Source organism: Tachysurus fulvidraco, chromosome 7 (assembly GCF_022655615.1).
Source record: "Tachysurus fulvidraco isolate hzauxx_2018 chromosome 7, HZAU_PFXX_2.0, whole genome shotgun sequence".
Taxonomy (NCBI): domain Eukaryota; kingdom Metazoa; phylum Chordata; class Actinopteri; order Siluriformes; family Bagridae; genus Tachysurus; species Tachysurus fulvidraco.
This window is the reverse complement of record NC_062524.1, coordinates 18,663,963-18,690,497: the sequence shown is the minus strand read 5'-3', so window position 1 is coordinate 18,690,497 and position 26,535 is coordinate 18,663,963. Positions and strand designations below refer to the sequence as shown.

Genomic DNA, 26,535 nt, shown 5'->3' with positions numbered 1-26,535 from the left:
AGCGACACAAGGAACTAAAACATTTTCTCAGCAGCCCAACGTCATTTAATACACACATCCTGGCACATACCAATCCAGACTGCATTCAACAATCAGCTCTTGCAAGCTGAGGTGAGGGCAACGGTCCAAACTCCACATGACTCAAAGGTGTCTTTGTAAGTAAAGTGCTTATAAACAGTGCTTGCATTTCCAGTAGCTTCTTCAGAGTGTATGCTCTTTCCTTTCTACACTTCTGGCTGGAACTGTATCCAGACCGCTACCCATCATGAGAGCCACGCTCCAATTTGCTCTCCTGCTGGCCGGCTGTGTTTGGGCCACAATTGCTCAGGCTCAGAGTAGCAATCAGGGTAACAGCAGCCACAGCAATCCAGGTGAAATCACCGGCAGTGACGGAGCTGGAAGGACCGAAGCAATCCGCTTCAGCAACAAAGCAAAAGATGATTGTGTAATGGTCGTATCGAGCTACCAGAACTCTACAAAACTGCGTGTTTCCTGTAAAACCAAGGGCAAATCATATTGGTGCGATTTTTTGGGCAAGCCAAACCTGTGCCGGTCCTACAGCAACAACCCACAGCACTATTTCACCCAGATCATGTGGGAGATGCGTAAATTACAGAATTCCTGCCACGGCCTCCGCACATATAAACCCCAAATGTGCCGCTCTGCAGCAGATGAAGCACAGATGGTATTCCACGCATCCTGGCCCAAAATTCAGAAACAGCAACAGCCTGGTAAGGTGGGACGTGCATCTAAGCCAAAAGAGGGCTCCAAAGCGGTTAAGAATCCAGCTCTCAAACCTATTCAGCCTCAGAAACCTGTTAAAACCACCACACAGAGACCAACAGAGACACCGAAGAACTGGGCAGACAAAGCGGCAGAGGAACACTGTTGGGAGATTCTACAGGGAATCTGTTCCTACGTCATCAACTGGTTCCAGTGATGAAGAACTTTCATACACAAGTAAGAAACATACCATTGTATAATCCTGTTGATTAATAATTCAAATATATTTTTTTAAATGTTATGTACATATTATATTTTTCCTTTAACCTATTAACCAATAAAGTTTCTTGTCAGTGTCTCTTCTTTATCTATGCAAGCCATTAGTGGGTGTCTCCAAAATACTAGTATACTCTTCGATCTAGCATGGCAGCAATGCATAGTCCACTGAATGGCTTGATCTATTTAATGATCAATGAATTTATATATCTGAGTTCTGTTCGTCTTAAAAAATATATTATATAATTGATTAGATATGTTTAAAAAAAAAATCAAAATCCAGGACACTATTGTAACAATAACAAATATAATATAAGGATTCATTCTGTGTTTGTCATTTAATTATCTATAGAAAACTATGTACTGGATTGGAATGGACTTATTTCATTATTTTACACATAGATGCTTTTATATTGGAAAATAAAATTTAATTGATATATATTAGTTAGAGGCTGACATGAGTTTTACCCATATTAGGAACTGATATTAACTGAAATTCTTCAGAACTGACATAACACTAGGGTGGTACAGGTTTTGCTGGGTACAGGATTTGTTGCTACCTCACAGCTCCAGGGTCCAAGGATCCAAGGGTCCAAGGATTGGCTCAGGTTTTTCTCTGTTGTACAAAACTATGAGTTTGGTCTTCTGTTTTCTCCTGTTTCTCTCTCTGTGTGTGTGTGTGTGTGTGTGTGTGTGTGTGTGTGTGTGTGTGTGTGTGTGTGTGTGTGTGTGTGTGTGTGTGTGTGTGTGATGAACAAATGAAATAGTTTAAAACAATAAAAATAATAAAATTATAATAAAAACTGTTGCACTGTCTTTTCCCTGTTGTTCATCTAGATACACGAGACATTTGAATCCAAATTGGCTGCAGATTGCAATAAAATGACAAGCAAAAAAAGCCAATGAAGATGAAGCAGAAGTTGCTGTATTGCTCCAATATATGAGATCAACACCTGTTTATATATCTGCGGTAAATTGGTCCTGAATCTCGAATAAATAAATACTTTATTATACTGAAAAAAAAAACTGTTTCTGATGTAAATTTTTGTAATAAATCTACACTACATTTTCAGTGTGTTCTATGTGACTTTTGAGCTTCATTTTTTTTCCAAGGTATCATGAATCCCTGTTTTTGACATAATGACATAACTAATGCAAACATAAGTAGATCTGACCATAGAATAAAACCAAATAAAAATGAAATTCATTATATTCATATCAGTGCATTACATTTACATTTACATTTACAGCATTTGGCAGATGCCCTTATCCAGAGCGACATACATAAGTGCTTAAATCTCTAACATTGAATACATTAATGCTGGTTCACTGTTACATACTTAAGATACCATGAGTTTAAAACATTTGTTCAGTTAAAATGAAAAAGTGTCAAAGGTTTTTTTTTGTTTGTTTTTTTTTAAATGCAAAAGATAAGGAAAGAAGTGCTAGTTGAAGTGTTTCCTGAATAAGTAGGTCTTCAACCGCCGCTTGAAAATAGCCAGTGTCTCAGCTGTCCAGACCTCTAGGGGAAGTTCGTTCCACCACCTTGGTGCCAGAACAGAGAAGAGTCTTGTAGTATACTTGCCTCTTACCCTGAGAGATGGTGGAACCAGTCGAGCAGTGCTGGTAGATCGGAGGGTGCCGAATCCTTCTAATGTTGTAGACAAGAAACCGACATGAGCGAGTCACATTAGCAACATGAGAGGAAAAGGACAGTTGATTGTCCATGGTTACCCCAACCATTAGAATTAACCAGTTCATTAACCAGTTCATCTATTCTGGTTTATGGTGTATGGCAGGAACAAACTTCAGACATTACTTTAAAGCATCTAACCATATCAGTGTTTCACTGTACTGTAGGTATGAGTATAATGTTGGAATGTGATCATCGTCATGAATGAAATCCGTAAAGTTGATCACATTTTTTGTCAAACCTCCAGAGGGCACCCTCTTCTAAGTTTTGCCAGTTTCCATATATGACGGCCTTGTTGGTTGATCTTATGAGTATGAGTTCTTAGACGTGTTTACTCTGACCAGAATTCTCCTGTTCTGTAACTCTGTAAATGATTGTGACTACATTTGCATCTGCCCCAAGGATTTGTTCTTACTGAGCATGTCCTTGATCTGTGTTTGAATTGGATCATTGTGGCTAATAATAATAAGCCTTTATTTTGTCACATAGACATTACAGCACCTTAAAATTCTTTCTTTGGATATTCCAATGGTGGGGTCAGAGCACATGATCAGCCATGACGCAGCACCTCTGGAGCATTGAGGGCAAGGCACCTTGCTCAAGGGCACAACAATGGCAGCTTTGCAGTGCTGGAGCTTGAATCCTGATCCTCTGATCAACAAAACTCTTGAGGTCTGTATGTTACAGACTGATCTCCCAGTTTGACAGTGTAAGTCAGATATCGCAAACCACCAGTCTAGCTACTCAACAAATTTACATACAAACTGACTGTTCCAGTAATTCTAGTGAGTTGAGACACACTGCGATATAATCTGCCACCGGAGCAGTGTGGAAATCCGATTCCATTCATTTCCATTTTATTCGTATAACGTATAATGAATATCATCTCAAAGCAGCTTTATAGAACAACATTTCTAAGATTCATATTAGATTTATATTTAAATATTCTTTTGTATTTATCCCTAACGAGCAAGCCTGAGGTGACTGTTGCATATTATGACTCCCTTACACGGTATGAGGAAGGCACCTTGAGAAGAACCAGACACAACGGGGAACCCATCCTCATTTGGGTGACACCAGAAAGTGTGATTAGAAATGATTACGGGGTTGGTATCTTCACTTCCAATGTGCAAAATCTTCATGAAGCGGAACACAACTGGACCTGGCATAATCTCTGGTTGCCTTGGGATGGGTAGAAAAAGAGAAGCAAGTGGAGAGAAACTAGCATAGATGATGTTCATAATATTAGTAAGCATTAGATTATGTGCTGATGTACTGGAGATGTACTGGAGTGCAAGGTTACTGGATGTATTATGTGTATGCCTTGCTAAAGAGATATGTCTTTAATCTACATTTAAACTAAATAGTAAAAAGCTCTACTGCCTTTAGTGGACTATGATTTTCTGGGAACTGAAGTCTGAATATCTCAAAGAGCGTAATGGATTGTAGCCCATTATGTATGAATGTTTGAACTGATTGTAAACATAACTGATTGCCAGTGAAGGGATGCTAAAATTAGGGTATATGATGATATTTTCTTGACCTGGTAAGAACTTTTTCAGCTGCATTTTGGACAAATTGTAGCTTGTTTATTGAAGATGCAGAATCCAATCTAGAGGTCATGGAAAAAGTTCTGAGAAACCTGACATACAAGACGGACAGACGTTGGAGTAAAAGGGACTACAGGATAACTTTATTGGATAGGCAGGACAGACTGGATTGGATGACCAACACTGGTGCTGTATACAACAAGCAAATGAGCAGATTCTATTTTCTGAGGAAGCTCAGAGCTTAGTGGTTAAGGTGCTGGACCATTGACCGGAAGGTTGTGAGATTTAATCCCAGGTCCACTAAGCTACCACTGCTGGGCACCTGAGCAGAAGGTCCATGTGAGGATATGTGGGATATTTGGCCCAGATGGAGAATGTGAACCTTGATGATCAGCGTATAGCAAATGACTAAATTTGATGTTTTGTGGCTCAAAGGACAGGACAGTTTTTTTTTACCAACCTGATGTTACATGGTTAAGAGAAACCAATCTCAGGTAAAGTAATAAAAATATTAGCCTTCGTTTTATCTTTAGGAGATGAAAAACACACCCACTGGAGGGGTTTTAAAGCGTTAAAACTATCAGTGTCACTTAGATAAAAAAATTTAATGGGGGGGTCTTTGCACACACACACAGGTGAGAAGTAACAAAGTACAATTACTTAGTTACTTATTTTTCACCTTTTTTTTACTTCAAATCAGACAGCTTCAAGGAGTCAATCAAAACCTCTAACAACTTTATACTTAAATGATTGAAATTTGACTTGGAGGTCTTTAATCTTTGTTTCTCTGTCTTTCTTATACGTTTCCTTTGACACTTTTAGTAAAATAAGACATCATTATTGCACTTTTAGTTAAGACTTTGGGTAGATTAGCATATTGGTCTTCAGTATAGGTAAGTGACCTGGTTACATTAAACTAGTGACATGCAGTGATTGTTTAACAGTGTGGATTTTGTTCCCATCAACATCCTCAAAGTCATAATATACCTGGATCAGGTTAATGCTTTACAAACACAAGTGTGTGATGTGTAAGTGTCCCAGTTTAGTTTGGATTGTTTGAATGATGTTTAAACACACAGAGGACATTTTTTTCATTCGCTCTCTCTCTATCTCTCTCTCACCCTCTCTCCCTCTTTCTCTCTCAACTTCTCTCTCTCTCTCTCCCTCCCTCCCTCTCTCTCTCTTCTTCCAGCTTATCTGATGAGAGAGGGACAGATTTCCTCTTTCTTCTCTCTCTCTCTCTCTCTCTCTCTCTCTCACTCACTCATCAGAAAAGCTGGAAGATCAAAAGATGTTCTCTCTCTCTCTCTCTCTCTGTCTCTCTCTCTCTCTCCACCTCCCCCCTTCACTCCCACCCCATCAGAAAAGCTGGAACAAGAGGTTTTCTCTTTCTTCTCTCTGTTTCTCACACAGTTTAAACTGTACAGTACACACTGTGACATTTTAATAACGACTACAATACAGCAGTCATTTCTAAATGTCCTTACTGACCTTTTCCATGACACCGAACAAGTGCTTTTGATTTTAATGTCAGATAAATAAAATTATTTTCAGCTAAATTAAAAATCCGTATTATTTTTTAATCTTTGCTTTCTTCCACATGCGATGAAGGCGATATGAAACCTCATACAGCTCCTTAAACATGTCTGATGATGATGTTTGTAGTAGAGAAGTTTCAGTGAACTGCAGCCTGACTGGAGCGCGAGCGCGTGATCTTTTCGCCCCAGCAGTGACGTCATGAACGGTGGCGCGGTACCTGGGTGTGTCACGGGACTATATAAAAGGTCTCGTGCGCGGTAACGGCTTCACCAAGGGCTACGTGCATCACCTTTAGTGTTAGTGCATCAGAATTACCGGAGAAACGATGCGACTCTACGGAAACCTGGCGATGTTTCTGCTGCTCGCCTGGCTCGCGCCCAGAGACTCGTCCTGTCGTGGAAAAGGGAAAGGAAGGAATAAAGATGGAACAGAGAACGGAGTCGCCTTCAAGGGGAAATTCACCGGACACGCCAAAGCGCGATGCACGTGGACGGCGAGTGGAGATAAACAGTACACGCTGAAAGTCATGTGCGTCGGGGTGAACCAGGGGAATCCTGTGAGTGTCACGTGCGAGTACACTGGCGAGCCCGCGCTCTGCCCCTCCTTCATCACCAAACCCAACGCCTTTTGGAAACAGATGTCTCGCGCACTCCAGCAGCAGAAGCAGCACCTGTGCAGGGACGCTCGCGGGACCGTCAAAGCGCGCACGTGCAAAAACGGGCCCAAGGGCGCTCACTTCAAGCTCGTTAGCGCAATAAAGGAAATCGCCACGACGACGCCGGCGGTGAGAAGCGGATTGTCGGAGGATGCAAGCGCGACGGAGTGCACGCGACGCGCCGATCACCGACAGCTCGCGCAGGAAAAGTGCGGAAGTGACTGGGCGAATTTCTGCAACTTTCTATTCCACATGGTCCAGAGTAGAGACTGCTGAGTGTCCACATCACGTGTGTTTAAACATCACATCTGTTTAGTGCCAAATGTCCCTCTGAGCAACAGCTGACTATTTAACTACAAAAACTACAGCTTTTATACAAAAAATAAATAAATAAAAGTTACTTAGGTTAAGGTTGTGGTCAGATTTGGTATAGTTAAAGCAACATATTGTGTGTGTGTGTGTGTGTGTGTGTGTGTGTGTGTGTGTGTGTGTGTGTGTGTGTGTGTGTGTGTGTGTGTGTGTTGTTGGGGACTATATATTGGAATATCTGACCATGTGGATCTTTTGAGGACGTTTTTTTTTATGATTTTTTTTACTCTCCACGAAGTAAACAGATTTTTCTATGCAACAAAATTATGGATTTTATCTAAAAACATAAATAATAAATAAACAAAAGAGTTTGGTTTAATTTTATATATTGTTTCATTTATCTTTTTCTATAACTGGATTTGACCTTTTTGAGTCCTTGAATAAAACAAAAACTGAATCGTTTCATGTGTGATGTTGTCTTTGTTCTTTTCTCTCTCTTTTTTGGCACAAAAACAACATTCCACTGATGGCATAGATAATAGAGATAATAAGAACTGAACTGAATTAATGAATAAATTAATACCACACATTCATGTAAAAACACAGAAACTTCCTTGTGTTTGGTCAAATAGAGCCTTCTGATAAGAATCTGTTATCTGCCTTCACTAACACGAGGAGGCGATAAGCAAAGTGTTCATCAAACAGTGTGTGTGAGCATATTGAGCACACAAACACACACCTTTGTCAAAGGTTAGCACTCAGGTGCAACTCTGATCCATCAGGTGCAGGTCACTTGCACTTTTTCTATGTATGACGTGACCAAAACCTAGACGTAAAATTCATTTTTAAAGAGAAAGTTAAATTTTAGTCCTCCTTTATTTGGGTTTATGACTGTAGCAGGATGTAATGCTTTTTAAAAAAAAAAAAAAACTAGTGCAGTCTGTGTATTTCTTGTGTGATGTTTCCCCATGGTCCTGCATGGATACGCTAAAGATTTCTCACCTGGACATTGTAGATTTGTGCAGAAGAACTAATCATAAAGACTGTCCTGTGATCATTCAGGACTATTTTTCATGACAGGACTTGGCCAGTAAAGGCCATCTTTTACACCATGGGGCAGTCTATCTCAGCTAATCCATATACTGCATCTCCATGTTTTTTGGGAAGTAGGAGGAAACTGGAGAACCTAAAGAAATTTCACAGGAACATGTGGGAAAACTATGGAATTAGATACAGACAGAAACTTAAGCTCAGGGTTGATGGCATTGTGCTAACTTCAAACGAACTCCACCCTAGATATTTTGTAGTAAGTACACAGAGTGCTTTGCATTCCAAGGCACTTTAAGACATACTCCTTCACACCTATGGACACTATAGCATTGTACAGACAGGTAACTTGAGAATCCACCGGAAACCCATGTGCACCCAAGCAAAACTCCAAGCATGAAGTGAATATAGACCAATTCTGTCAGCGTATGCTCTGACTATTAATAAAAGCTCTAACTTGTATGTGTTGAAAGAAGGAGACTTCATAATAACAGCCACACACATTACAGCACAATGGGATGCTTTTCTTCACATATCCCAGCTTAAGAAGTTGAGAAGTCAGGGCACAGAGGCAGCTATGATGCAACCCCCTGCAGCAAGGAGGGTTAAGGGCCTTGCTCTTGGTGGTCCTGGGGCTTGAACCCTGACCTTACGACCATCAACACAGAGCCTCAACTACTTAGATATTGTATATTATATCGTGCTGGGTTTAGTAGTATTTACTATATGTTAATCCACACATGATATGATACCATAGCACGCACGTGTTTATGTGTGTCTCTAACCAGTCTCTAAGTCATTCAGGATCGTGTTTGTACATGCGCCGATCTCCACATGGACTTCCAGACAAAAGATGAAAGGCAGAACTTCTAGGAAGGGGAGTGCGCGCACGCACACACACACACACACGCACACACACACACACACACACACACACACACACACACACACACACACACACACACACACTAACAAATTCCTCTGACTTACTCACACCTGCAATACTAAAGGTAATATTTGCTTGGTATGTTCCCATGAATCCATTGTGACAATAGCGGACCTTTAAAAGGGATTAGTCCATTGACAAAACCACATCTGACCTTCACAACTTCCACACGCTCATACATGAGATGACAAGCAACATGGACTCGAAATTGTTTTGATTACCTTTACATATAGAATTAAACAGGGCGAGGGAATCTCCCCATACACACACCCACTACCACACGCCATGTGAATTGTTTTTGGGTGTTTCAGCAACATTTTTCTGTCGTGTGTGGCTTGAGATGGCATGACGTTCCCACCCCTTAAGCACAACACTCTGATTGGTCAAGCCCACTCTTGCACCCCACCCACACTTAATGCTCAAATATCTACCCCATTGTTCTCCATACTTGCTGAGGGGTACTTATCTATATATCCTCAGGGAACTAGGTCAGGAAGAAGCTTCCAGAACATTCTAAAAACATTCATGTGTGGGGCCATAAATTCTCAGGCCATAACAAATGTTGTAAAATATGACAGCATCTATAATCATCTGATATTTAAAAAATAGTTAACTTAATTTTTTTTACCAGAGGCCGAATTTTTTTCTGTCCATGTTCAGCATTCCATTTGTAGTCCTTTTTTTTATAACAACAAAAAAAAAAGGTTTTATTCTGTTTTTTGTCTTAAATGTACTGCTGATATCAAACCCATTTCTGCTCTTTAAGATGCCCAAAGGTCTTGTTCATAAGAATCTAAAATTACCACTAAAATTTTGTGTAAGATTTCAGGGAAAATCACATGTCTCACAAGTGAACAGAGTATATATATATATATATATATATATATATATATATATATATATATATATATATATATATATATATATATAAAATTGAAAATGTCCCATAAGTCGAATACTAGTGTGCTGGTTAAAGGGTTAATCTGTAAAATAGACTCTATACTAAATAGATACTACAGTTGCTACAGTATTTAATGTTAATGGGAATGTGTTAAACTGAGTAGCATTAAATTAGCATTATTAATTAGCAATATAATAATTAAAGCTCGTTATTTTATATTTCATACATGCCACCAAGTCTAAACAAAAGTCTTCATTTGTTTCATTTTAGGTTTAAAAATTCTTTGGAACGCCAATTGTTCCTAACCGTTGACAAACATAGACGCTTGATAGTCTTCTGTTCCTTATTAGAAAATGCATTCTCTCTAGCTGATCTTCTTGTTCTCCAGACAGGTCCATGCAAGCTGAGCTTCTTGCGCCTACGTGCGATACATGTAATAAGATCTGAATCTGTTTTCTGAAGCCCACGTTTGTTTGGACAGTTTGGTTTTAGTGTAGCCAAACAAGTAGTAAAAAATTATGCATAGCTTTATTCATCAACATTGTGGTCATGGCTGAACATCACTACAAACCATCTTCTGTGAAACACTTCACGCTTGGATAAAGTGTACGTTGTGGATGCTTGGTATCATGTGTAGGCGGTACTGAAAAAAATTGTTTGTACTGATATAATCTGAATTTTTACTAGCCTATTATTTGACTCTGTTTAGCAGGATACAGTGTTACGTGGTGGTGGTAGCATTGCTATCTCACAGCTCCACAATCCCTGGATCAAATCCAAAGGTGGTGTGGCACAAAACATAAAATTTTTAAATTATGCTTCCAAAAATACTGTAAAATGCTGAAAAGACAGAAATTCAGAGGTAGAAATGCCAGCTCTACTGTATGTGTAACATTTCCTCAATGCTTCAATTCACAATTGCCTCAGAAGAACCTACAGTATGTGCTGTTTTATTTTTCCTTTCAACCCACATGCACATTTTCCCTTTCAACCCACCACATTAGATATTAGTTTTGTTAAGTTTCCAAAATTATAACCAATTGATTATATATTGTTAATTGGTGTTGTTTTTGTTTATCCAGCATGCTAACACGAAAAAGGTTTTGTTGTGTTCCAGTGCACACGTCTAATCAACCACAATTCCAGGAAAGTTTTCTGGCCAGCTATGCTGGTCATGCTCAAGCTCCCAGGTTTTGGATTTACCTTGAGGTGCTGTTTAATACATGTTGTTTTTACTCTGTAAACTATATTTGGTTACCTGACGATCGTACACATAGCTCCCCCATTCCAAACCAACAGGCATTAGCTAAGGGGATTTAGCTCCCCTTTGATGTTTTAATAAGCTCCACTCTTTTGGGAAAGTGTGGGTAGGGGGATATGTAATCAGATGCTGATGTTATAAGAGTGAGGAGGTCTGAAGTGTAGTCAGGGTTCCAGAACAGGTGACCCTGAACAGTGAGCGCAGTACAGTGGCGAACTCCAGACTAGCTGTAGGAGGTGGTGTGAATTTAGTTGCGCTGGAACTGGTGTGCACTTGAATCAGTGTTTGATTCTACAAAAATGTCTTGGACTCTCTCATGCCACCTTCTGGTCTAATGACATGCAGACCAAAAAACAGAAGGTCATAACATGTTTGACTGTTTGGAGAATTTTGTAGAACCTAATGCTTCATTCTTGCCACACTTAATTCCTCCCCAGCTCACATTTCTAATAGGTTAATTTCTCCATATCAAGCTCATTTGGCTTAGATTTTTTTGTAACAAAATCCTTTCATTACTATTGTGGATCGTCCGAGTTATTAGACCATCATGGTGGGTGCCAAACATGGCAAATTTCCACAAATTAATTTATTCAGTCATTTCTCAATCTTCAGAAAATACTTTGCCTGCATACTGTAACATGTAATAATAATAATAATAATAATAATAATAATAATAATAATAATAATAATAATAATAATAATAATAAAGTACATAATTATTGGGGACCAAGAACCTTATTGCTGGTATTAACAATGTTAATTTTTGAAAATTCATAATTATTTCTATAAGTCACCCAAGCCATAAAGTGAACAAACAAGTTTTCATAAAAAATAAATTATGATAATAATAAAAATAAATTCTTATTATTATTATTATTATTATTATTATTATTATTATTATTATTAAGAAGGGTCAAAGCAAAATTCCTCTCAGTCAGCAGTAGTTTATTCCACCCAAGCCTAAAACAACTGAGTCACATTTTTTCATTTCATCCCATTTAAAAAAAATGCCCATAATGTTTATTTCTTGAAGCAGTATAAATCATATGGCAATATTATTCACTTTCTTTTTTGCAGTACGGTTACTGAGACCTGCTTTATTTCTTTTTACTTTCTTTGCTTTTGGACCACACCACAATTACAAGCATAAAATAGCATACAATAAGAAAAAAAACCCGGATATTAAGCCTGCCTTCATTATTGTGAACTATCAATGTAATTACTTAGTATCGCTATTAGTAACGTCTACAAAGATAAAATATTTCTGCCAATGTGTTACAAAGTGTGAAAATTGCTTGTAAGGTCCAGGAGTGGAGTTAAGCGTCATCACCGCCGCACAAGATAAGCAGGGTTTTGGAATAATCGCCAGAGGTATCGCCCTGTAATAAGAGGATGAGAGGACAGAGCATCAGTGTTCAGTAACTGAAACAATATGACCTCAATATGAAATATGACAAACCTTAATCATTTTGTACAGAGAAGTGGCAAACATCTTCCTGAACTCGGCACGTATATCCAGCATGTCGATTTCGCTGCGAGACACCATGATCTCAATCAGGCTTGTATCGTCAGTCCCCATGCCCTGTGGAGAAGGCTGATTTGCATCAGCAAAATGCTTTGAACATTTATACACTCTGTAGTGGATGTATATATATATATGTTGAAATATCAACAATATATACACACACTTCCTTTCCTTAGGTACCTATTTGGAATCAAATAGGAAGTAAGTTAGAATGTTTGAAATCAAACCCTGTTGCGTTTTTACCACACCGTTGTGGTTCGTTTTTGGGCAGAAGGCAGGATTTTCAGTGGGCCACCTTCCTTCACACCCTCTCACCACATGAGGCCAAACAGAAAACCAAAAGTAGTTATATCAGTCCGAATCAGGTTGGGTCAGATAGGGAAGAGAAAGAGAGCAAGAGAGAGAGAGCGGGAGAGAGAGAGAGAGAGAGAGAGAGAGAGAGAGAGAGAGAAAGCGAGAGAGAGCAAGAAAGAGAGAGAAAGAGAGTCTAAGAGGCAAGAGAGAGCGAGAGAGCGAGAGAGAGAGAGAATGCGAGAGAGAGCGAGAGAGAGAGCGAGAAAGCGGGAGAAGATCCAAATTAAGTCACTTGTGTCAATGAAACATAAATTTCAGCACCACAGACAGCACCCATGTATGTATGTAGCTATACACCTCGTAGGGCCGTATTCAGAGTCTTGCACTGAGAGAGTTATTTATTTAAGTGTAAATATAAAACCACTTCCGTGCAGTTTTCCGAGGATACTGGATTATTTTGGAGTATAAGAGCACAAGAGAAGATTTTTCAAAAGTTTGTCAGTGAGCAGAGAAAATAATTTGTGTTACTTTTTTTTTCTTGATATGAATGAGAAGGCAAGCAAGCATTTAGAACATCGAGATGAAATTTAAATCATATTCAAACAAGCCTTTATCCTGCACATCCTCACTTGTTCGGCATTTTATTTGTTAAATATTCTATCTATAAATAATTTTCTTGAGAGATGATGTTGCCTTCTCCGATGTCCAAAACACACATGTTAGGTATAATGTTAAAATTTCAGATGGGCTTAAAGTCTAAAGTCAGAATCAAGCTTTTTTCCACCTCATGAACTCTGAATATGGCCCAGGAAGTGTAGTGACTGACTGATATAATGATATTGCCAGAAAAAAAACTGGATAACATTGAGCTTCCTTAGAAGGTTAGAAATTCTAAAGATAGACTTCTGAACAAATTTGACCATTGTAAGTAAACAAAATTGCATTTTAATTTTTAAGTTATAATAGTGCTTTAAAGCCTATATTACTATTGGCTATATATAAAATTTGGTAGCAAAATCTTCACATCAGTCAGCCTATAATAGAGAGTGCATCCCAAATGAACATCCCAGGTTCCATCTAAACGTAACAGTCCATCTTTCAAGCTTTCCTAATTTATTATTCTTCTAAAAACACATTCAGTAAATGCACGGAAATTCTATACTGCATTAATCCCCACAGTCCCTCAGCCACTCAAACTACACGTACAAACACCTGCATATCTCAAACATTTTAGCGCCTGGTACATTAAACCTATAGTAACAATGTTATTGAATCTCAGGGATAAAGGAATATTTAGAATAAAGCCAAACTCCTACCTTCATAGCATGATACAGACACTCGGCTAGGTAGGCAGGAACGCTTCTGGCACACTTTACTGTGAGTGAGAGAGAGAGAGAGAGAGAGAGATAGAGAGAGAGAGAGAATACAGTACAGATTTGGTTTTGAATACAAAGACTGAGTAATTCGTTTGTTTAAATGAAACACATACGGCGCAATGAATACATAGTGGGACTGAAAAAAATGTGATTTATTAACTCAATCAGTTCGGAATAAATAGCTTCAACATATGTTTCAGATGAGCGTGGTATAAATGGGGGTGGGGGGTAAATTGCTAGTTCTCACCCCCATCTCCTTTGGGAATCTACACTATTGGAGAAAAGCCAAGGTACTTAATATGGGATGAGAGAGGACAAGGGAGTAGATCTGTCCATCTGTGTGAGTCTTACCCACAGCCAGCAGCAGTTCTTTCAGGTGTCCAGAAGTTTCCCTATTAATACTCTCCTCCATCTGAAATCCAGACAGTTTCATATACTCGGCAAACACTGCAAAAATCCAACACACAACTGGTTAATAAGCATGACAACGTGAGACCTGGTTATAGTGTACCAGTTTTAGCACAAGTACAATATCTGTACCTCTGTCTGTTTAAAAAAAAAAGGCTGAAAAAAGAAGAAAGCTGAGAAAAGTGGGAGTGAAGAGAACACACACTGTTTCTCCTTCATCTCCTATGATGGGATGCTTATATAAACAGGTCAATTTGTTAATCGCATGATCGTTTTTTCCAGATTTTTTAAATATAACTGTTATTGGATTTCTTTTAAAAATAAAAACAAATTATGATTAAATATTATAAATTCTAATAGTTTTTTTTTATATTTTCCCCTATTTTTTTTTTTCTTTACATATTTACCAAAAACTTGACACTATTATTATTATTATTATTATTATTATTATTATTACTATTATTGACCTGTGACAGGTGACCTCTGCAAACCCCATATTTAACACCACAGAAAGAGGAAATGAGGCAACTACAGAGTTGATGAGGACTAGTAGTGTATTTAAAAACAGTGTATTTTTTTCGCAACAATGTCAAATTTTCTTTTTAGATGTCTCTGAGAATAAAAAAATGTTATAGTCTAATAGGAATGACTAGACTTTATAAGTTTAATTGTGAGGAAGGGTGCAAAGAATTCCGTATATTGTACATCCGTAATTGTGTGTGAGTGAGAGAGAGGACAATAGAAAGAGAGAGAGAGAAAGAGAGAGAAAGAGAGAGAGGGAGAAATTTACCTTTCCGAAGATGTTCAGCACTGCGATTGCCCAAAATAGTGATGAATTTTTCTTCATCAGTACCAAACTTCTTTTCTCCTGCTTCAAAGAGAGTCTGCATGCAGACAGACACACATACACACAGACACACACAGACAACCATTCATTATTAAATAAAAACACAAAGAAAATAAAGTCATGTTTGAAAACATTGTACATAAAGTCAATGTTACATTCTACAATCATTTCACTGGTGTTGATCTTGACAACTCAGCTGCTTTTGTTCCATCTGATCAGGTAGATTAACATTTGCACTTGTTCGTATTTGTGCAATGAACTGAAATTCAAAAGTGTGTAAGCTCATTATTGTTATGTGCAAAAAATTTAGCAACTATTTCCTTATCACTCAATTAAACAGCCCCATGTGACCAACTGGGTTCAATATTTTTAGTTTACATTTACATTTATATTTACTTTACATTTATCTTTTTATCCTTCGTTCTTTCTTATTCTCATTTTTTACACCATAAGGAGAGATTAAAATGAAATTAAATGCCTATCTATCTATCTATCTATCTATCTATCTATCTATCTATCTATCTATCTATCTATCTATCTATCTATCTATCTATAGATGGATCTTGATGGTGTGGGTAAAACAAGAAACACAGAGTGAGAACTTCTTGTAAAAGAGGTGATTTTCTAAACTGCAGAAAAATCCATTATTTTATTGTGTCGATATTCCAGCATCATTCTAAAAGAGTCTGAATTCAGATCACTAGATGGCGATATAACACAAAGGGCAGAATCCTTAAACCTTCATATAAGACACCACTAGATGGCAGTATTTTCCACTTTGCTATATACATCTTCAAGCAGCTCTCGAACTCCTAAAGATACCAAATCAAGCTACTTTTGTGGAACAACTTAGGGGCTGATTGAGATGCAGCTTTATTTTACTTTTATAAATATAAATCCATACCTTTGCATCACTCTGCACATTGGCCTCTTGTACACCCTGCTGTCTGCTTGCCTAAAACCAAAACATTTCTCATTATAATAATGAAATAATGATTATCCATGCTTGTTATATTCTCCATACTGACCCAGTGCAGTCTTTAATTCATAGGTAAAAAGGAATTACACGTTACACTTGTTCTGTTAACTTTACCTGCAGCAACACGACCAGCAACTGCCTGAAGGCTCCAGTAGTGTCACCAGTCACGTCTTCCTCCAGGGTTTTACCATACTCTAGAACACACACACACACAACTATTATCAGCTAGTATCCAAGCCAAAACCTGACCCTTGAACCAATTCTACACATAATCAGAAACTATATAACTAGTTAATTATAACTAGAACCCGAACAAAAGTAAAAACAAAAAACAAAACAAAAAAAAAAACATATTCTCGTACCCTGTTTGTAGACCTGATTGATCGCTTGAATCTCATTGCAAGTTCTTGAAGCAAGGATCTGAATCAAACACTTTTCACATGTTCCTGCACCCTGGAAAAAAACAGTAATTTTATAAAACGGATAAATCAATGTGTGAGAGAAAAAGATAAACAAATATTGTGTATGTGTGTGTGTGTGTGTGTGTGTGTGTGTGTGTGTGTGTGTGTGTGTGTGTGTGTGTATGAGTGAGTGAGTGAGTGAGTGAGTGAGTGAGTGAGTGAGTGAGTGAGTGAGTGAGTGAGTGAGTGAGTGAGTGAGTGAGTGAGTTTACCTTCATGGTATTCTTCAGGCATCTCACATCATACATGGTCGGCGTGTCCAAAAGTGCCAAAATCAAAGTCTCAAATTTCCCTGTCAGCTCAGACTGCAATTCTTTTACCAAACTCTAGAGAGAGAGAGAGAGAGAGAGAGAGAGAGAGAGAGAGAGAGAGAGAGAGAGAGAGAGAGAGAGAGAGAGAGAGAGTGTTCAATTCAATTCAAGTTTATTTGTATAGCACTTTTTACAATAGACATTGTCTCAAAGCAGCTGTACAGAACATAAACATAGAGCAGAAGGTAAACATAAGGAATAATAAAAGAAATAACGAATAATAAAAGAAAAAGAATTAACAGAATAAAAATTCAAGATTATTATTAGATATATATAGTTCACAATCTGTATGTATTTATCCCCCTATGAGCAAGTATGAGGCAAGGAAAAACTCCCTTAAATTGGTAAAGGAAGAAACCTTGAGAGGAACCAGACTCAAGAAGGACCCATCCTCATATGGGTTACACTGGGGGTGTGACTGTAATATACAGTCAAACAAATAGAGAGAGGAGAATGTGAAATTAGTACTTCTGAACAAAAAGATTCACAGATGTTCCAGTATAAATGGAATGAGGAAAGTAGTCAGGAGCACTCTCTAAGGTTAGTTAAGAGAATCATTTCACAAGCATCACTCATTCAAAAATGAGCTCCCCTCTCTAAGTAAATCTAGAAAATAAAAGAAATAAAAATAAATAAATAAAATTTCACTTCTGCATTCAAAACTCATCTGAATTGTGATTCATATTTGTGAATCATTTTGCAAATGGATCCCTAAATTAGTGTGAACAGAGACCAATAGTGCACAGCACGTGCTTGTCCAAAAGCGTCCAATGATGGAACTGTTAAGAGTAAAAAGTTGCACATCGTATCGCGCAACTGATTAATTTGTGCTTGTGAATGGATTCATATTGATTTGAGAAACCATTTGCAAAATGACTCATCAATGAATCAATTACATGATACGATGTGACATTTTTGACTTTTAACAGTTCGATCATTGAACGTTCGACAAACACGTGCTGTGTTCTACGTATCTCTGTTCATCACTGGATATGTGTGTACACACAAGGGCTTATCCAGTGTTCACACAAGTGTGTCTGTAATAACAACGAATCAATACAACACAAGCACATATATATGTACGGTATCGAGCCAACAACTAATGATTCATGAAAACGAATTACTGTTACAAATTTTTATCTATTAAACTAGTAAGAGATTTAAAAAAAACCACAAAAGTTATTAAAGTTTAACTTGTTGCTTTCCTGTTTAATCAAGTTCAGGTTCTCTACTCATTTCCTCCTAATCTATTCATCCACTTGTTTCTATTAGCTCTCTCCTCTTTTTCTCGTATGTTCCTCTTTTACAGTGAAATCTTCTGGAACTAGTTTTGTTCCTGGATTGATCTTTTTGACAAAATGAATCTAATCTGAAAATTGGATCGAAGAAGGCAAAGACACAAGGACAAAAATCAATGGGGGGAAAAAAAGAGCATTTTAACATCTAACTGTTTGAAACTTTATATATTTACACAACAAGCTGAAAGACCGTTTTCAAGTTTCCTAAACAATTTGATATAAAATAGAATGTAAAAGACTTTACCTTGCCGTGCAGGGTCTTGTAGGCGGCCTTGATGTCCTGGCGCTGAGCGTTACTACGTGCAGTCAACAGCTGCAGAATGGCCCCTTCATCAGTACCTAAGCACACAGTAAATAAACAGTATTATGTATATGTTACATTACACTTGCAAACAAAAGATCATATCTAATTTCTAAGCATTATGGGATAAGTAAATTCACTGAAGATTAAACATACATTGGTATTGTGTGTGTGTGTCTGGTATTATAATAACGTTTAACTCGCTTTAATCAATATACTACGGCTATGATGATATAAATTCATTCACAACAGAGTGCATAACTGTTCACCCCCCAAACAGTTACAAGCTCTATTGCTATTCAATATAGTGAGTAACAATTTATACGTTTCACAAGAGATCTCAGAAGAGTCTACATCCGCCTTATACGGCACTGTGTCGAATTATAAACACTGAATCTCTCTTCTGTGGGATTGTGCACTCTGACTAACCGAATCCTTTCATAGCCTTGAAAAGAGCCTCGGCATCAGCGTTGGCGTTGAATCCGCTCTGAGCCTTGATTGTTCCTCTTCCAGCCTGGGCAGAGAAAAGAAAAAAAAAAAGGAAATAAAATGTTTATTTATTTTGCATTGTTTCTTTTCTTTAGTTTAAAACCGTAGCTCTTGGCTGTAATCCTGTAGGATTTAAAAAGTTTAACAAAAAAAAAAAGTGATGCCTAGGTTCAGTGTAATAAATCTTACAGATAAAGATATGAACAAATTATTAATATGCATCTCCAAATCGATGCCATTTATGTGCTGCCTGTCCTTTTAAGAACTAATCCAAGTCAGCTGAGTAATTTTCCACAAGGAATTTTTGCCTAAGCAACCAAAGTGTAGGAAGAGAGGAAAAGAGAGAGAGAGAGAGAGAGAGAGAGAGAGAGAGAGAGAGAGAGAGAGAGAGAGAGAGAGAAATGGGGTTTATGACTCAGATCCTGTCCAAGACTGAAGTAAACCCTTATGCAATAACAGACCCAGTAGTAAGCCTCATAAAGCTTTCAAATACTCACACACTTATCATTGCAGTGTTTAATAAGTAGTAAAACATTAACATTTACCAAGCACGTGCATTGATTACTATTCAATTAGCTAGGAGTATGCTAGCAATGGTATTATATAGTAACGTGATACACCTACTGTACAGTGCAACACAGTAACGTGGTTTTCAGTACATTATTTACTTTACATGATAAATGAAATATTAGGATTGGGAAATTTCTTCTACAAAATACTCGTGATTTTATACTCTTCATAAGTTTAGCAAAACGATGCAGAACTGTTTTAAAGTAAGACTGCTTACAAACATATACTGAATATATCATACAGTAGCATATTTAAAATGCACCGCACAGGTTCAGATTGCATTAGTAATTTGACTAATACACATAAGACTTTATAAGTATAAGTATAGTAGGTCATCAGACTGGTCTACAGTCACTCCCTTAATGTGAGTAATAAGAGTTCATGTAAACCTACAACCGTCACAAGTCTCTTGACAGAGAGAAAAATTATTTGGTGTTGCAAAATCTTATTGAATTGTGCAATGGCGTTACTAATATTCCCCTTGCGTTAGAAAAGCTAGCATTTAACAAAGAGAAGCAAAGGCACATATGCTAAGCTACGCTCTGTCGCTGTATTATGAAGTAATACTATGTTGTCCTACTACTGGTTGCCATAGTAATGACATATATCAGTGACTAGCGTAACGAACCGAATCAATTTCTTGTCGCTAACATTAAACATTCCTTTGTGAAGGCAGATTCTTGGCGTTCTAGTCATATTAAAGATGCTTGCTCTCTGGTTCTTGTGTGAACTCTAGTTTTAGTTATTTCTGATTTTTTACTTTTCCTTCCCCTTAGATGTTATGATGTTGGTCTGGTACTTCCTACTTGGATTTATTATTAAACAGCATATCAGAATAACAGGATGTAGGTGTCAGAGTTTAGTGTGTAATAACAATAACTATTATGAGCGCATGTGAGAAAGCAACTTAAACGTGCACCGACACAGAAATACATCAGATGTCTAGCTCTAGGTCTGTACCATAATGTTCGGTTAACGCTATCGCAATATCAGCTTTTATAATACTGATCTCAGATGTTGTATACGAGTAATCCGTGAGCATGTACAGGTCAGCAGTATCTCATATCACAGGAAGTTCAGCCCATTCTTTAAAAAATCACACACGTTTTGGCTCTTTAAGACCCCTTTGTGTCCCCATTAGGTATAAGTCACTTTTTTTCCATCTCACAGATAAATTTCTGCTGAGCAATACAACACATATTCAATAATACACGTACAAGTCCAGCAGATATAGATTTCAGTCCTGATTGTTGCGATAGAGGTGAACTGAGCAGAGTATAATAATAAAACAACTCTGAAGCTAATACAGTAATCTGATCTTCAGCAGTCTACTCTATTCTATTCAAGCTCTGTGAATACAAAATACTGACCAAACCCAATGGATATAAAACTTTATCAGAGCTGGGGGAAAAAACGATTAGCCGTTTAGTGTTGTTAAAGCTTAAATTTACTTCAATGTTAGTTTTGCATTGTCGCGAATAAACAAATTTACAATATCTTATGGTAATTGTACAGTTGCTGCTTTAAACCTGGGCCTGTGTAAGCTTTTAAGGTGGATTGTGTTTAGTACAGAACGATTCATTCTTATTATTCACTTCAATACCCTCAAACATTGTGAATTAGTACTCGCTGGAAGATACAGCATCATGTAAATGAAGAATTTTAACATTATGATGTTTTTTGCAGCATTAAGTCAAGGCCTTGGCCTAGATACTATGTGTATATGAGTCAGATCTTTAGTTCCTGCACAAATCCCAATCCAAACATCAGCATTCCAAGGCATTATGGGTCGAAAGATGTGAGATCACATGCTGGCTAAAAGAGCAGAGATTCAATTATTTAGACCTGAGGACAAAGCACACAGACTTCAGCATTTTAAACAGGAGTCATGTCTCAAAAAGCTTAAAACACACAGTTCTATCTCTAATCTGGCCTTAATCACTCATCCTACTGTCCTGCGATAGATTTAACGCCTGACATCTGACCTGACAACAACATTCTCAGACATGCAAATATAAACAGTTATACGTTAGCTTCATTCAATGCTCCTTTTTATACCCAACTATTCTTTCCAATGAGAACGCAAGCAGCCCAGGACCCATGGTCATTTCATTTGTTTAAAAGGGCTTATTAATGTTTGCCAAGGTTTGCACATACATCTACATAAACATGACCCCACCCACGAAACCACAGCAGATGGAAGTGATATTTAAGAGAGAGAGAGAGAGAGAGAGAGAGAGAGAGAGAGAGAGAGAGAGAGAGAGAGAGAGAGAGAGGAAGGGAGAGGAAAAACCCGCCCTACTGGAAGCACACACATGAGTCATCAGCACACTCAAGAAAAAAAAGAGAACGTTGGAAAACTTTTATTTGGCGTTTTATTTCAGCCAAAGATCCTAGATCCCTTCCAATGAAGTAAATCACTTCAATCATAACACGATTTTAAATACAAAATGAAAAGTAATGAAAAGAAATTACATTTTAAATGGTCAGAAATCTGGGTGTATATTTATCTTTAGATCCCTAATGAGCAAACCGGTTTTGAGCAAACTCCTAAAGGCAGAAACCAGGCTCACAAGGGAACGACTTCTGGGATTAATACTCATTACTCTTCTTCTTCAGTTGTACACAATTAAGTCAAACAATAAGCAGGTTACAGCAGCAGCAGCAGCAGTTCTTAACTACAAGTCTATAGTCTGCTGGTGAGATAATGGAGATACATGAGACTGTTGTGAATGGTGACACTTAGAAACCATGGAGATGGCTTTGGACTGCATTTGATACAAAGAGTTTTGCACTGAAGTCTCTATCGGTGGGCAGATGATAACTTTATATAGCACACGGTTTCAGAAGGGAAATGATTCATAATCGTTATCTCCAGTGTCCCACTCTCCTCTAGCTTGGTGAATACATTTAAAACTTATATCCTAAATTCCACTGGACCAAGGATGGCTTGAAGACCGTTTAGGGAAAACTTTATGATATCCATCCTTACACAACAGCCAAGTATGAGTCACAATTCACCAAAAAAAGGGAAGCTTCAATTATTTTGACAACCACATTTAGAAATGTAACCTTAAATTATGCTTTTTACCAGAATACAAAAAAGGGAATTTGTGCATTGAAAAACTTGTCATGTCACATTCCAAAGTGGTGCTTAATAATAAGCTCCTAAGTATTTCTACTTTTTTCTAGCCTACCAGAGGCAATATATTTATAAAAAGATTTTATTCCCCCCATCACAAATGTTTGTATCTTCAAAGGAAATGATATCAACCCCCATTTCTGCTCTATGAGCTGCTCCAATTGCGTGCATAATAACCACAAATCAATACAACACAAGCATGTATGTGTGTTGTATATGTAAAATTCGAAGGTGTTTTATCTTAAACACTAAAATAAGGTCATCAACAGAGGGAAAGACACAGGTCCCACACTGAAAGCTGTCCTGACTCATTTTATATCAGACTTGAGCTGTTAAAGTAATTTAGTTGTTTATGCTGTTCAGAAAAAAGTACTATAACTTGTCATCTAAAATACTTTAAAATTCTTAGGTACAGTAAATAGGTGGGTCAAATTACACTTGATCTAAACTGAGATACTGTTGGCTGGCAGGCAGAAGATGATTTGGTAGGACAGACAGACACAGAGACAGACACACTGACCGACAGACCGACACAGACAGACAGACACACACACACACAGAGACCCACACACAGACAGACACACAGACAGACAGACCCACACAGACAGACAGACAGACCCACACACATACACAGACAGACAGACACACACACACACACACACACACACACACAGAGACCCACACACAGACAGACAGACCAACACACAGACAGACAGACACACAGACAGACAGACACACAGAGACCCAGACACACAGAGACCCACAGACACACAGAGACCCACAGACACACAGAGACCCACAGACACACACAGACACACACAGACACACACAGACACACACACACACATAGACCCACAGACACACACACACAGTCAGACCCACACACAGACCCACACACAGACAGACACACAGACAGACACACACACACATACAGAAAGTTTTTAAACAAATTAAATACAAAGAATAAAAGAAATGAGAAAACAGACTAGTAGAAACGTTCTTTCTTTCTTTCTTTCTTTCTTTCTTTCTTTCTTCCTTTCTCCTGAGTGTACAGTGATTATGTGCTGAAAGAGGAATGTACAGGCTTCGCCCTTTCTCAACTGTCAAACCAGCACAGTGAGATGTTTTCAAGTCTTCAGGCTTTGTGCAAATCATAGACATATCAGTGATCTCAATCTCAGTGGTCTAATCACGCTCTGTAGGAAGCTGGTTTAGGAATTTCCTGTCACTATGCAAAGCCTTTAAAGTCATTTAAAAAAACTTTTATTTTTCTTTATTTATTTATTTTTTTGCATTGTGGTGATAGAATTATTTTTTGACTCACCATGTTTTCTTAGGATTTCTGCTCTTCAAGGCAGCTCTAAGTGGAAATAAAAGTGAAGAATGTATTATTATGAAAGCCACGTATAATAATCCTACACAACAGGTAAACACTCACCTACACGAATTATAGTGTAGTTCAAAGAAACGCCACAAATGTAAATGTACTTACCAAAATAAAAAGTTCTCTGATCTTCAGTGCTGCAGGAGAAAAGCTGATGGTGAAGTCAGGAGATGAGGAACAGATCTTTAAACGGCTTCACTGTCACCAGAGCCGCACCCTTTGGCTACACGAGCTGCAAGGGATTATGGGTATTGTAGTTTTTACTAATTAAGTTAATTGTAGTCGTAATTACAAAAGTTATAAAGTGGGCAAGAGTTTCTAAATTCATAAAAACAATAACAAACATATTCATGAATGTTAGCTTGTGTGTTTACTTTAATAATCTCTAGTGCATTTTTTTATTATTATTATTATTATTTTTATCAATGATAACATTTTTCCTGGTCAACTTGGTGGTGATGGACCCAGAGCTGCTCCCTGTGGTGCACAAAAAGGGCTGGGATGCCAAAAGGAACACAAACTCTCGAGAACTTAAAGATTCAAGCTCCTTTATTATTTTAATCATGTACAGTGCATGCAGAATGAGCTGACATTCTGTCATGAAAATATCACTAATGATGCCTGAGGACATGATGCATCATTGTAAGCACCATATATTAATGTCTTCATATGTATATTAAAAGCTTGTCTGAGTTAACTTGAGGCTCACTAGGTGCTTAAGAAACACACCTCAATAGTCTACAAACAATGATTAATAACAAGTAAAGTGAGTTCCTTAGCACAGTCCACAAATCTGCGTTAGTAGATCAGGTATTCCCAGTTCCACTGAGTTATTTCCTCAGAGTTTAACTCCAAATGCATTGTAGTGCAGGTGACTTAACTTGTTTCACTTGTCTTTTGAACCGTCTGAGTGTCATAGCTCAATGCTTTACAATTAGAACTGGAACACATCTCAGTTTAGAAAAGAACAACTCATTTTCATTTTACAGTATTTGGCTCATGAGTTTGTTATCATGGAGACTGATGAGATAGTAAAAAAAAAGAAGAAAAAAGACATTTCTGGGTTCTCGGGTCAAATGAAACTAAAACGGACCTTTTCGCATTCAGATCAAAGCACTACAATTGTTGGAAAATGATCTCTACTCATCACTCTGAGAATACAATCCAGTCAGTGAAACATGGGGGTGGTTGCATCATGTTGTGAATGCAGAGAATGAGACACTGCTCAGGGTTGACAGCAATATGGAGAAGAAACATAATGTTTTTACAGCATCCTAGTAAATGCTGAAACCTCAATTCAATCGAGAATCAATTACGATACTGTCCTCGTCCAATTCAACAGAACTTCAGCAATTTCGCTAAGAATAATAAAGCAAATATCAGACTCCAGATATATAAAGCTGATAGAGACATGTGTCTTGCAAAAAGTGGTTCTACTGAGTATTTTTCTAGGATAGCAAATATGTGTACAAAATTGTCTGCTTCATTTTTAATTATGTTTTGTGTCACAATAAATAAAATAATTTAGCACTGAATGTCAAATGCTACTCAGACAGTCTTTTTTGACCCCAGTTTCTTAGTAAAAACAATATAACAGTGAAAACGGTCTATAATAATCACATTAGTTGTCCTATTAAAAAAATATTGACTGGCCCGTACGGGGATCGAACCCGCGACCTTGGCGTTATTAGCACCACGCTCTAACCAACTGAGCTAACCGGCCGGTGACGTAGCACCTGGCAGCTGGTTGTCTAGCAAAAAAATATTATCCAGTATAACACCGTGTACCACACTGATCTGACTGTGATCTACATGGTGAGATATCACATGGACTCACCATCTCAAAGATCATTTTGGTACTAAGTCAAGTCAAGAAGCTTTGATTGTCATTTCAACCATATATAGCTGTTGCAGATCACAGTGAAATTAGACGTTTCTCCAGGACTATGAAGCTACATAAAACAAAGACAGAACTATGGACTTAGTAAGTTAGTCCTAGATACATAAAGTGTATCTGTACAACCTGGTGCAAAAAAGAACAAGACAAACAAGACAAAAAGAGCAGGACAAAAGACAGTGCAAACAAAAAATACAAGACAATACACAAAAGACAATAAACAGAAACAGCGCCAGTGTAAATACTGTATGTTCAGACAATATTACGTGTGCAGAAATACTGGAATGAACACAGTGTTGTAGCAGCAGTTACCTGAGACATTGTAAAGTATTGTGCAAAAGAGCAATAAATCA

The 26,535-nt window shown here is 37.7% G+C and overlaps 3 protein-coding genes and 1 non-coding gene across 5 annotated transcripts; 2 read left to right on the top strand and 2 right to left on the bottom strand.

The window, feature by feature from the left end:
- Nucleotides 1-240: 240 nt before the first annotated feature.
- fgfbp2b (fibroblast growth factor binding protein 2b) lies at nt 241-957 on the top strand. The gene has a single exon (XM_027174311.2). The coding sequence runs from the start codon at nt 266-268 to the stop codon at nt 938-940; it is 675 nt and encodes a 224-aa protein (XP_027030112.1). The 5' UTR covers nt 241-265; the 3' UTR covers nt 941-957.
- A 5,034-nt stretch (nt 958-5,991) lies between these two features.
- Nucleotides 5,992-7,129, top strand: fgfbp1b (fibroblast growth factor binding protein 1b). Its single transcript, XM_027174334.2, has one exon. The coding sequence runs from the start codon at nt 6,107-6,109 to the stop codon at nt 6,710-6,712; it is 606 nt and encodes a 201-aa protein (XP_027030135.1). The 5' UTR covers nt 5,992-6,106; the 3' UTR covers nt 6,713-7,129.
- A 4,699-nt stretch (nt 7,130-11,828) lies between these two features.
- On the bottom strand, nt 11,829-24,514 carry anxa5b (annexin A5b). 2 transcript variants are annotated; one of them, XM_027174552.2, is made up of 13 exons: nt 24,394-24,514; nt 24,226-24,261; nt 19,130-19,214; nt 18,644-18,738; nt 17,003-17,116; nt 16,692-16,782; nt 16,444-16,523; nt 16,255-16,305; nt 15,294-15,387; nt 14,447-14,542; nt 14,036-14,094; nt 12,360-12,494; nt 11,829-12,279 (listed from the first exon to the last, which is right to left on the bottom strand). In XM_027174552.2, exons 2-13 carry the CDS (start codon nt 24,226-24,228, stop codon nt 12,217-12,219), a joined length of 966 nt encoding a protein of 321 aa, XP_027030353.1. In that variant the 5' UTR covers nt 24,229-24,261; nt 24,394-24,514; the 3' UTR covers nt 11,829-12,216. The 2 variants fall into 2 exon arrangements, with proteins under 2 accessions (XP_027030353.1, XP_027030354.1); XM_027174553.2 differs by having other exon boundaries at nt 12,360-12,482.
- A 1,420-nt stretch (nt 24,515-25,934) lies between these two features.
- Nucleotides 25,935-26,008, bottom strand: trnai-aau. Its single transcript has one exon. It is a non-coding gene; the product is annotated as a tRNA-Ile (tRNA).
- Nucleotides 26,009-26,535: the final 527 nt, after the last annotated feature.